This window comes from Tamandua tetradactyla, chromosome 8, assembly GCF_023851605.1.
Source record: "Tamandua tetradactyla isolate mTamTet1 chromosome 8, mTamTet1.pri, whole genome shotgun sequence".
Classification (NCBI taxonomy): Eukaryota; Metazoa; Chordata; class Mammalia; order Pilosa; family Myrmecophagidae; genus Tamandua; species Tamandua tetradactyla.
The window spans coordinates 15672908-15685835 of record NC_135334.1 but is presented as its reverse complement, the minus strand read 5'-3'; the positions used below and the strand labels follow the sequence as shown (position 1 = coordinate 15685835).

The window sequence follows — 12928 nt, the reverse complement described above, 5'->3', positions numbered from 1 at the left end:
AAGTATGTACAATATGGAAGGGTTAACCAAGTAGAAAGTAGATACATCCTTCCTTTTCCCAACATAAACCTGAGGAAGACAACCCACCAAGGCAAAAGGGAAGCTTGATGCTTTAGCTGGGCTGTACCCTGAGGAACACAGAGCTGCAGCAGAATGAAAGAACTTCAAGTCACACTTCCTGCACCCTTTATTCTTTCTTTTACTACAGCTCAACTAGGGGAAAAAACAAAACAAAACTGTCAGTCTTTTCTTAGTGGAAAAAATTGTCTCCACTGAAGGAAGGATAAAGAAATCAGATATCCTTAATGACAGTTACTGGGTCTACAGTAGCAAAATCTATATAGGCACAAAATAAAAGTACTATACACAACCACAGAGATGGTCAGAAATGAAAATTATCTGATCATAAGTGACATGAGGGGCACTACATGTCCTCAGAGATAACTAATAATAAGATGGAAAATGAGATCTCTTGTCAAGTCTTGGACATTGGATTGAAATGTGAGTCAGTTTTCTCTTATCTCTTTAAAACACGCATCAGATTATTGAACAGCTGTGTGACTGACAATGTCTGACAGAGGCTCTTTTACTATCTGTCTCTTGTCATGTATAATCAGAATCTGTGTGTCTGTTTGCCTGGGTAGCAGGACAACAACAGAAGCTGCACATCGCCTTATCAAACCAACTCTTGTCATGTTTTTAATTTTCCTGTATTCTCCATTTAATATGGCTATTCTCTGGCATCTTTTCCCAGTATATCTCTTCATTACTATAAAAGAAAAACCTCTAAATTATTACTTTAAAAAAATTTCACAGTATTTGGGGTATGCGCATAAGAAGAGAACGTGGAAAGGAAGAGAAAGAGTGTCACCACTGTCTCTTGGTTTAGACTCTTAATGTTCTCCTAAGAGCAAAAAAGAAAAGAGAAAGTCCCAATAGCCACCCATTACGATGTACAAGTGAAATAAAAGAGACAAGATTTGTGAAATCTTTCTTTAAACAAGAAATACATAGGGCCCCTAGGATTATATAAAAGCATGAGGTATGTTCATCCTGCCCCAATGAGGAAATATTCCTTACCTCTTCTCCAAATCTTTCATGTCTGACAACAAAACATATCCAATAAATTGTTCTTCTTTGTATTATATTAAGTAACAATTTATAAGATTCAAAATCAGAAGTACGGTACATTTTGTCGAGACTCAGTTTTGTGAATGTTTCCATTTCTCATTTAATCAAAGGGGACTTGATAATACCAGCTGATATCTCTTTCTGCAGTTACAAGGGACAAGGAAACTTTCATTTTTTGAGATGCCATTTACTAGTGCTAGCTAACAGTAGAGGCAAATTTTCCAAGGCTAAGCTGTGGAATTTAACAAGTTAAGATAAAGAAAATCTTAAAACTTTCAGTATGTGAAACAACAAGGGCAGAACATCTTTAACAAATGGAGTATGGGGAATGTAACAGTTTGTTTTCATTTGTAACCAGCAATTAAAATGGGGGAGAACGAAATTAGGTTCTTTCTTATCTCTATCAATTCTATGTTCATTCAGCATTTGGGGCTTTGGAGAATGGAGGGAAAGATACATACTAGAGATGCTTTGGGAAAATAAAAAGTTTAAAAAGAAAACCACAAATCTAGGTTAAGGGAAACCAGAAGGAGAAAAAAGAAAAGGGAGTGAGAAAGCTATAAGCAATTTAGTTTCCAGTTCTCGAACTAAATAAGAAAAAAAGGCAGATGTTTCTCTATTTCTTTCCCCATCAAACAACTTTCAGTCAGATTTAGCGTAAATTTTCTCCACACTTACTTCAAAGAGCAGTCACAATATCTTGTACCTAGGAAATTCTCTTTATTTCATATCCTTCAAACGAAACTAAAATTTGTATCAAATTATCAGCACAAAATTTCCGGGGTTAAAGTTAATGCCTGGGAGTTCTTGATCAAGTCCCTTAGTGGGATGAAGAAAATGTCAAATTCCCTTCTCTAGTAGCTGTGAGGATAATAAGAGGGTGTGTGCTGAAAATGTAATGCAAGCATACCCCCTTGACACTTTCTCTTTTCCTAAATTATCTCTCATGTCCTGTCTCTGCTGTGGTATACTCAGGAGTGCATATAGTAGTGCCAACGTGTAATAATGACAGTAATTGACAAGCTATTTGATACCTTTCCTCTTAAAAGAGATTCAGGCACAGTGGTGCCACCCACAACTATGGACATCACAGACCTGTCTCACACAGTTCTAATCATTTTATCTTATCCATTGCATGGTCTTTATCACACGACTTAGTGTAAAGAGAATCTAGATTGTCATTGCCTTAACAGTGCCATCTTCTGGCCATTATGGGACATTTGATTTTGATACAGATGCTGATTTCCAGAGCAAGATTCAAAATCCAGCAGTACTTGAAATGGAAGTCATTGCCTCACCCAAATCAGAAATTAGGAGATCCCTGAATGCTTTTTCTGTCTTCCCAAGCCATGACCAGCTCCTTCTAAATAAGAGACCCTAGAATGGTGCCCAATTTTTAGATATGAAAGAATCTTTAAAGAATCTTAAAGATGATAGTGTCCAACCTCTTCATTTTATAAATGTTTGTATTCAAGGCAGATAGGCAAAATAACTTTCCAGAGCCACACAGAGTGTTATCATGGATTCCCAATGTTACACCCTTTGCATTATACCATTGGGGAAAATACACTTCTTTTTCTGCTCACTTCCTCTTCTCAGACCATATGAAAGAAGTCTATTCCTATGACACTCCTCCACTGTAAGAATTGTAATGGTATATCAGCATACACAGACACACATCACCAAGAAAGGGTGTTCACCATATAATCAGAAATCCTCTAGAAAAAAAAGGAATTAAATATTCTGAAAATAAAAAAAGCTTATGCACATAAAAATTATTAAAAATAATTCATGTCAAGCAGGCAATAGTGGCTCAGTGGCAGAGTTTTCACCCACCATGCCAGAGACCTGGGTTCAATTCCTGGTGCCTGCCCATGCAAAAAGAAAATGTAATTCATGTCCTTGCTTTGAACATTTTCCATTCTGACAAAGCACTCTAAAACCTTCAGCAAACAGGCATCTCAACAACTAAATAGTAAAAAAAAAAAAAAGAAAGAAAAGAATCTCTATTTTTCGTATAATTAAATTTATTTATGATTTCATTTTTTTTCAAAAACAAAAGGAAAGTTGTGCATGTGTGTATGAACATGCTGACCATGGCACAAACTAGATCAGGAGTCTATTTGCCTACTTGACTGAAAGCAGGTTGGTAGACGTCAGAGATGAAGTAGGGTACATTCAGACAATGAACTAGACAATCTTTAATGACCTTGTGACTCTAAGTGTCTTAATTCAGTTGTCCTGCATGGTGCATAATCTTCTATGGGTATAACTTAAATCAGTTTATTAAGTAGGGAGGCTGAGGAAAGAGTGCTATATGGGAACAAAGTTACAATAGGTAGAATGAAATAGTACCAAAATGGTTTCTATGCCCCGAAATATGTGATGACATTTCTGCAAGATGTTCATCAACATAATAATCCATTTCTTCTTTCTTGTTATTAAAAATGAAGAAGGTATATTCATCCTGCCCCAATGTGGAAATATTCTGTCCCTCTTACCTCCTCTGCAGATACTTCATACCTGACTACAAAACATGTCCAATAGATTCTTCTTCTTTATATTAATATTGATTGTCACAATGACTTTGGATTTAAAATGATCTCTGGAGAGCAGTTTCCAAATTAGCCTTTTCTGATTTTTCCTAAAATATCTGTGAAAAATGGGAAAGCAGAATATGCATAGGATCACTAAAATTATGCTAATGGTATTCCAAATTATTATGATATTTAAGAATATAAGCCCTAATTCTAAAAGCTATGGAGCTAAATTGAGAATTTCAATATGATAAATGTGTCTGACAAATGAAATCTTCTAGGGATGGTACTCATACCATGCTAAAACAGGGATCTGGATATTATATTTCTTATTCATGTCTCACAGTTAAAAACTGTTGGAATAAACTCTAAGTAAAACCATCATGTATTTTCTCCAATTGGGGAATTATGGGGTTCTATACTGCTTACAAATCCTAGAAAGTTGCATTTTGCAATCTAATTTCAAAAGGAAAACCTTTGGTCTTGAAGGAATTTCTGAATATAATCAATGTCTGGTGGATTTTGGAAGGTGTGAAAGACATCTCTTCTTTGCCCACATGAACTGATACTAAGCATAAATTGAGTTTTTCCAATCTACATTTAGCCCATTAAAACTTGACCTAGAAAGTCTGCACCCACTTTCAATGCACTCTGGTGCAAATGACTTGTAAAAAACAGGTTCTGAAACTTAGCTGTGTTTTAGGTTTGCCCTAGACCTGCTGCTCCCACATTTTTGTCTTTCTAACTTCTACTTTTCAAGTGTCTTGCAATGGTTTTGATACATGAATCTGTTAGAATCTCAAAGACCAGTTTAATCTCTTTTTTTATGTGGCTTAATAAAATATCCTGTCATTCAACTTTTTATTTTTTTATCTACCCACTCTTCCATTTCATATTTCTTCACTCTTAGGTAAGAGTCTCTTTCTTCCAAAGCTAAATGGGTTAGAAAGGGAAGGAGTCTTGCAGAGTCTTAAAAACTTATTTGTTTATCCTGGGAAGAATGTCAGAAAATTAGACACCTAGGCTGAGTTGTTTATACCTCCTTCCCTTCTGTTTCTTATCTTTTCCCTTATTTCATGCTAACTACTTATTTCTCTCCCACATGCTAGGGATCCATAGCTCATTCCTTGTGCCATGATCCATAACCACATTCCCTGTCCCTTCCTGTAGAAGATTGGATGATTCCCTTCTACTTTACCTCCATAGTGAGGTAGACTCCCTGTAATTTACCTGGTTCCTTTAGCATCACCACCCAGAAGAGCTGAATTTGAGACAAGGAACAAGATGTCAGCCAAAGAACAGAACTAAATGTTTGAGTGGGGACCAATGTGTTGTAGCACTGGAAACACAACCCTGGAATTGTGAGAGGGTAGCCAGAAAAAGCATTGGCTGCTCCCATAGTTGGGTGTAAGATCTAAAAGGTTGGTCTGTACAGTGAAAGAAATGTGTGAATGTGTGTGTTGTGTAGCTTCTGCTCATTAGCAAATTGCATTATTAAGGATAACATTAATACTGATTACAAGACCTGAAAAACGTGAAATGATAAAATGAAACACAGTTGTATCATTTGCACTGACACAAGTAAACCCATTTAGCTGAAATATGTATTTAGCTCCTTCTGTGTTCCAAGTACTATGGTAGATGGCTGATGTAGAGTCAATACTGTAAGGTTTCTCACCACAAGAAGGTTGTAATAGTGTTTCTGTGAATGCAGGCTGGGGAAGGTTACAACAACAAATTTTAAACTACTATTTTAAATTCAATAATAATTATGCACTAGAAATAGTGCTAGACCAAAGCAAAGAGAAATTAATACAGTTAGGTTCAGCTGGGGAAAGTTTCCCTGAATTGAAAATAGTTGGGTTGTAGGAGTAAGAATAGGAATGATAAAAACTGACCTCATTTTGAGAGTTCACATGGGCCTGATAGTGTATAAGACACTTTGTATATTTATTATATTAAATTCTTACAAAAAACAGATGATGAAATTTAGATTCTGAGAGTGATAGGCTAGAAACGGAAGTGGCAATCGCTGGTCCCCAAAGTCCTGACGATTCTACCTTATTTATGACACTGGAGCCTGAAACGGGAAATGAGAAGTTGCTTATGGAAAATCGTAGAGATACAAATCACACTATAGCTCTTTTAGACGTTTTCTATTTTGAGATGGCTGAAGTGTGAGGAAGAAATGAGCATACCTGAGTCCAGACAAAAAGATAGGAGTCTGATCTACTAAGGAGTTTAAGCAGTTCTCCTTAGGGTAGAGATTTCTTTAAGGTTAGTTTATGAGTAGTTTTACTAGAGAACATGCTTTAGAAAGAAAATAAGCTGAGGGCATTAAAGTAAATGGGAATAGGTACCAATAGGCTTATGTCAAATATAAAAGGGAGAAGAACCAGAGGAACTAAATATTCAAAGCGGAATAGAGAAGAAAGTAAAATCAAAAGAAAACAAAATGCAAAAGAAAAACTTATAGACAGATTTCAATGAGGTAGAAGAAAAAGCCTCTGGCAGAATGGAGTGACTCGCCTCATGTTTGATATTTCAGAAGTATAGCAGGTAGGAGTGATGACAGGATCCAAAGAGTAGCCTTAGGTTGGGATATTAAAGTAAAGTAGAGGTAAGATTACTCAAGGGAGAGATGAGGCTAGGGTGGTGAATGTCTCATCACTGAAGATTTCAACATCACCCCAAATTAGAGGAGGGCTTGGGTTGGAGGAAGAATGTTCTTTTGCCACCAAAGACTTCAGCGAATGTCAAGGTATGACTAAGAGAATAGTTAATGATAAGGGATGAGTATGGAACAGCTGAATGGACTTCTAATGGAGAGGAAAAGGAGAAATGAACTAGGGAGTTTCAAACATGATACTCGACCAATAGGATTTGAATAACAGGTTTAATTGCTCTATTAATTTATCTGAAACATTTAAATTTTGGAGTCTTTATATAAACATCAGCATTTCTGACTTATTTGAAAAATCAGAGCCATTATCAACAATTAACCTGCCTTGCAATATGTCAACTCACATCCCTAGTGTTTTGCTATACAAGGAAATATCAAAGGCAATATAAACTGTGAGTTTTCATTCTGATGTGTTACTATCTCCTTCTCTGTAATTACTGGCAAATATTTTATTTGTTTAAACAAATGATTCTAAACCAGCCACTGACAAAAACCAACCCCACAAATAAAAGTCTTAAATTGGGAAGGGAAGGCAAAAAGGAAAATTTTTAAAAAGAGGGAAAGATTCTAACATCAAAGTTAAGATGAGAAATTTATGTTCTATCCAATTTCAAGAAATCATAAAAATCATAGAAGCACATAATATGTGCCAGGTTTATAAGGATTATCTCATTTAATTCTCAAAATTACTCCATGAAATAAATACTCTATTTTGCAACTTAAAACATTGAGTCTCAGAGAGAATCATTCACCAGCTTAAGGACATATGTTAAGAAGAAACAGACTTATTCTTCACACTCAGAACCTTCTGGTTCTCAGGTGGGTACTCTTTTTATTATGTTGCAATTTATTCCACAATCATAAGAGATAAGTGAGATAGCAGAAAATAAAAATAAAAAAAAAAAAAAGAAAGATAACCAAGACAAATCCCTGAGGTCTACAGAGAAAAGGAGTTGAGGGCATAATTCCCCCATACAGTAAATAAAATGCAGTGTCCAAGAGGGAGTCACAAGCTCTTTAATTCCCAAAGCCTTTAAAAATTACCTTCCTGCCTAGAGAACTGGATATCCATATGCAAAAGAATGAAAGAGGACCCGTATCTCACACCCTATACAAAAGTTAACTCAAAATGGATCAAAGATCTAAACATTAGCTCTAAGACCATAAAATAGTTAGAGGAAAATGTAGGGAGATAGCTTATGAAACTTACAGTTGGACGCGGTTTTATGGACCTTAAACCTAAAGCAAGAGCACTGAAGAAAGAAAGAAATAAATGGGAACTCCTCAAAATTAAACACTTTTGTGCATCAAAGAACTTCATCAAGAAAGTAGAAAGACAGCCTATACAATGGGAGACAATATTTGGAAATGACATATCAGATAAAGGTCTAGTATCAAGAATTTATAAAGAGATTGTTCAACTCAACAACAAAAAGACAGCCAACCCAATTACAAAATGGGAAAAAGGCTTGAACAGACACCTCTCAGAAGAGGAAATACAAATGGCCAAAAGGCACATGAAGAGATGCTCAATGTCCCTGGCCATTAGAGAAATGCAAATCAAAACCACAATGAGATATCATCTCACACCCACCAGAATGGCCATTATCAACAAAACAAAAAATGACAAGTGCTGGAGAGGATGCGGAGAAAGAAGCACACTTATCCACTGTTGGTGGGAATGTCAAATGGTGCAACCACTGTGGAAGGCAGTTTGGCGGTTCCTCAAAAAACTGAATATAGAATTGCCATACAACCCAGCAATACCATTGCTAGGTATCTACTCAGAGGACTTAAGGGCAAAGACACAAATGGACATTTGCACACCAATGTTTGTAGCAGCATTATTTACAATTGCAAAGAGATGGAAACAGCCAAAATGTCCATCAACAGACGAGTGGCTAAACAAACTGTGGTATATACATACGATGGGATATTATGCAGCTTTAAGACAGAATAAACTTATGAAGCATGTAATGACATGGATGGACCTAGAGAACATTATGCTGAGTGAGACTAGCCAAAAACTAAAGGATAAGTACTGTATGGTCCCACTGATGTGAACCGACATTAGAGAATAAACTTGGAATATGTCATTGGTAACAGAGACCATCAGGAGTTAGAAACAGGGTAAGATAGTGGGTAATTGGAGCTGAAGGGATACAGACTGTGCAACAGGACTAGATAGAAAAACTCAGAAATGGACAGCACAATACTACCTAATTGTAATGCAATTATGTTAAAACACTGAATGAAGCTGCATCTGAGCTATAGTTTTTTGTTTGTTTGTTTGTTTGTTTGTTTATATATATATATTTTTATTTTTATTTTTATTTTTTCTCTATATTATCATTTTATTTCTTTTTCTGTTGTCTTGCTATTTCTTTTTCTAAATCAATGCAAATGTACTAAGAAATGATGATCATACATCTATGTGATGATATTAAGAATTACTGATTGTATATGTAGAATGGAATAATTTCTAAATATTGTTAGTTAATTTTTTTTTAATTAATAAAAAAAAATGTTACCTTCCCTACCAAGTCCTCTTCCCTAATTCTTAAATTCCCTCAATAGTCAACATTTAATTGTTCCCTAAGCTCAAGGGCTCTTCCTCCCTGACTCCAGGGATTCATCATAGATGGGACTCCAAAGGGATATGAGACCATTTATAAACCTACAAGGGCAGAAAACTGTTTACTTGTGCTATCTCTGTAGAAGTTAGTCTAGGAGATAAGGCAACCATCTGATATACAGCATTTTCTTTGTGTGATTATGAGTGAAAAAGAAATAGTCCTTTGCTTAGAGAACCCAAGCCCAATTTCAGGCACCTAAGGAAGAGAAATATTTGGAATGGAGAGCCCACAGCTCCATAGAAGAAACTGAAGACAAAAGGTGTGGAGGGAGGTAGAACAAACATGTTTTTTTTTTTTTTTTTTTGCTTTCCTAGAGTCAGTCCCAACACTTTGACCACATACTTACTCAGAATCTATCCCTTGTCTCAATTTTTACCTTTTACACTCATTCTACAGATCTGGGTTGCAAGTATTGTTGGAAGATATCCCACTCATGAGCTTTATTCTCATTTATACGATTCCAGATTCATTTCTTGCACTCATTCTGTAAAAGACCATGCAAGATTCACTCATTTATGTATTTTAAATTGTTCATTAACCATTAATTCAGATCTTTTTCAAATAACCACACAATTGTTAGGATTCAAAAATTAGTTGTATATGTTCTCCGATCTGGAAAAAATATATTCTTATGACATGAAGAAAGATATGGTCTGTAAGGAGAAGACATAGTAAAGTCATTTTCCTGGTTCTCTTCTTATACTTCTTCATCATTTTCTAAAATGCATTTCTAAAGATATTCCTTCAGCCCTTTGTCCTTACTTTGCCCTATTTCTCCTAGTTATCTTATTCATGCTTAAAACATCAACTATAATATGCATACCTTTAACTTGCCAAGTTATTGAGCATGGCACCCCCTATAGCAAATATTAAATTAATGAACCATTATAAAGAATCCTATTATGTCTCAACATGTTTCATAAATGCCACCATATGTCAGTTTTTCATCTTTACAGCAATTCTGAGAGGTAAATGTTATCTTACTTGATATAAACCAAACATTTATTGGTTATTCACTATATATGAACCACTATTATGAGAACATCCCACATTTTCAAATACTATAATTATAGTGGTCGATGTCAAAATATAGATTGTGGGATACAAATGAGGGGCATATACCTAAGAACTTTCTAGTTTTATGCCTGTTGTCCTGCCTTGATTGTTAATAATGCCCCATGACCACTCTCAAAAGCATCCTAGTTGGAATGATTAATTAGGGTCAAGGCTCCTGGTGCAGGAAATGCTTTCTGCTACTTCATAGATGAAAAAATGAGGTTCAGAAAATGAGAAGTATTTGCCAAAAATCACACCCCCAAAATCAGAACTTGATTTGGGGCTTTAAACCTTTAATCCAAGTTATTACTAATATGCCATGTTGACAAATGTTTGAATTATTTGTGTATTTGAATCTTTAAGGAAAGCTTTCTCCATTCTTGTTCTGGGTTCAACCCCAATTTACTATCTTAATTATCATTCTCAATTTTACATGTGTCTTTCATACCTAAGGACTGGCATAGTTAGAGTTCTGGAAGTAGTGAGGAGGTTGGAGGTATAAGATTTAAAACAAACAAACTAATTCATGTGGTTACAAGAACTAAAATTCAAAAGAAAAAAACTATCACACTGAAGAAAATCACATTCTTAAATGGTATATTCAAGACATATTTCTTACAGCTTTTCTGAAAGAAAATAATCCTTTTATTGCTTTAGAACCAACCGAAACGTGACTTATGTTTCACTTGGCATATCACCATCATGAAAACACGGAGAAAGTTGAAAAATAACAATAGTCTAGTTTCACTGCACTTGCATAACTGTACAAATGCTCTGAAAAGGGATTCAGTGGATCAGGCTGCCAGGTTGGTCTATTTCAGGGCATTCCTTGCCGTGCAATTGGTTTTTTGACCTTAATAAGATTATGTTCACCTGTTTAGTATTGAGATCTTTGCTCTCTTAGCCAATCTAGTGTTTCACCGTGTAAATGTTTTGTTTTACTTTGTATCCAGTAACTTTTCCTAAGGGATTACCTCCAGATACAAGAGGGCCCGTTTCCTCTACCAGCCCATAAGTACCTTTGGAAGAATGTTGTCATCAGCTTTAGTTTTTGTATTCCTGTTGTGTCCACCATTATTACCCCCGCTTCCCTCAATGTTCACATTTTCAGGACTTCTCTCTCCACCCAGACCACCCGTGGGAGAACATGAGGAATCAGACGGAGCTGAATGAGTTCCTCCTGCTGGGAATACCTCAGACGGAGGGACTGGAGACTGTGCTCTTTGTCATCTTCTCACTCATCTACTTCTTCACCCTGTTTGGCAACTTCCTCATCCTCCTGGCCATTTATTCCTCCTCTACTCTCCATACCCCCATGTATTTCTTCCTGGGACTCCTATCCATTTTTGACATACTGTTCCCCTCTGTAACCTGTCCCAAGATGCTACTCTACCTCTCTGGCCAGAGCCGAGCCATCTCTTATAAGGGATGTGCTGCACAGCTCTTCTTCTATCATTTGCTTGGTTCCACTGAAGGCTGCCTCTATTCTGTGATGGCCTGTGATCGCTTTGTTGCCATCTGTCACCCACTGAGGTACGTGCTCATCATGAAGCCCAGGGTCTGTGTGGGTTTAGTCATAGGGACCTGGTTGGTGGGTTGTCTTCAAGCCACCACGCTGACCACTTTTACCTTTCAGTTAGCCTACTGTGGTCCCAATCCCGTGAACTACTACTTCTGTGACATCCCTGCTATCTTGCCCCTGGCTTGTACTGACAGCTCACTGGCCCAGAAGGTGGGTTCCACCAACGTTAGCCTTCTGGCTTTAACACTTTTGCTCAGTATCTGTGTCTTCTACACTGGCATTGGGATTGCCATTTTGAGAATCCGTTCAGCAGAAGGTCGGCAGAAAGCTTTCTCTACCTGCAGTGCCCACCTCACGGCAATTCTCTGTGCCTATGGACCTGTAATCATCATCTACTTGCAGCCCACACCCAATCCTTTGCTTGGTGCCGTGGTGCAAATACTAAATAATCTGGTCTCACCCATGCTGAACTCATTAATCTATTCCTTAAGGAACAAGGAAGTGAAAAGATCCCTGAAAAGGGTGTTCCACAATGTTGTAAGTTCTATCCTAGAATAAATTATGGATTTAAAATTGATATTTTGAAATATCACATCTTATCATCATACTCCAATGTTTCTTCTTTAAAACAAATAAGCAAAAAAAAAGGATATGGTTATATTTCATTTTACTAATAATAAATTCTATGTTTCTGTATCCTTATACATGAGGACATCTGTAACTAATATTATTCTTGGTTCCTGTCTCCTGAGTAAGGTACACAAGCAGCAGAACAAAAATCAGGAGACAGATTTCCTATCCCAGTAATGGGCAGCCAGTGATGCCGAAGTGGGGATGGTGAGGTTTTGTGGCAGTCTAAGAAGCAACCTTCTGTGGGCCTTCCATAGGCTAAATCATCTTTCTATTCATTTTTTGGCTCCACTTAAAAGGCAGTTGTTGCCCTTTTCTGCCATAAAGATTCAGTTCCTGTATGTTGCTATGAATAGAATCAACTAACATTTACACGGCATGAGCTTTCTTCCAGAAACTATGATGAACCTTTCACATACATTGTTCTATTTCATCTTCTCACCATTCCCCATAAATTGGTGCCCATTTTTGCAGATTAGAGTTTGAATATTAGGGATGTTCAGTAATGTACCCAGGACATGCATTACATTAAGCTGTATGCCAGGGCTTAAGGCCCCAGAACATTACCTTTCTCCAATACCTAGCATAATTCATGATACCTAGAAGGTACTCCATAAATAACTGGCAGAAGAAGCATCAGTATAGGTTATGTTTGTATACTGATCTTACTGTTATGTGCATTTATTCTGTTTCATTACCCATTGCACAGATAGAGGTCCTGAGATAAAGCATT

General features: G+C 36.6%; 1 protein-coding gene across 1 annotated transcript; it reads left to right on the top strand.

The window, feature by feature from the left end:
• Window positions 1-11190: 11190 nt before the first annotated feature.
• Window positions 11191-12123, top strand: LOC143644999 (olfactory receptor 10N1-like). The gene has a single exon (XM_077114669.1). The coding sequence runs from the start codon at window positions 11191-11193 to the stop codon at window positions 12121-12123; it is 933 nt and encodes a 310-aa protein (XP_076970784.1).
• Window positions 12124-12928: the final 805 nt, after the last annotated feature.

What these genes read in the sequence shown, in the direction of transcription:
- LOC143644999 (XM_077114669.1), top strand. Translation starts at nt 11,191, where the DNA reads ATGAGGAATCAGACGGAGCTGAATGAGTTCCTCCTGCTGGGAATACCT.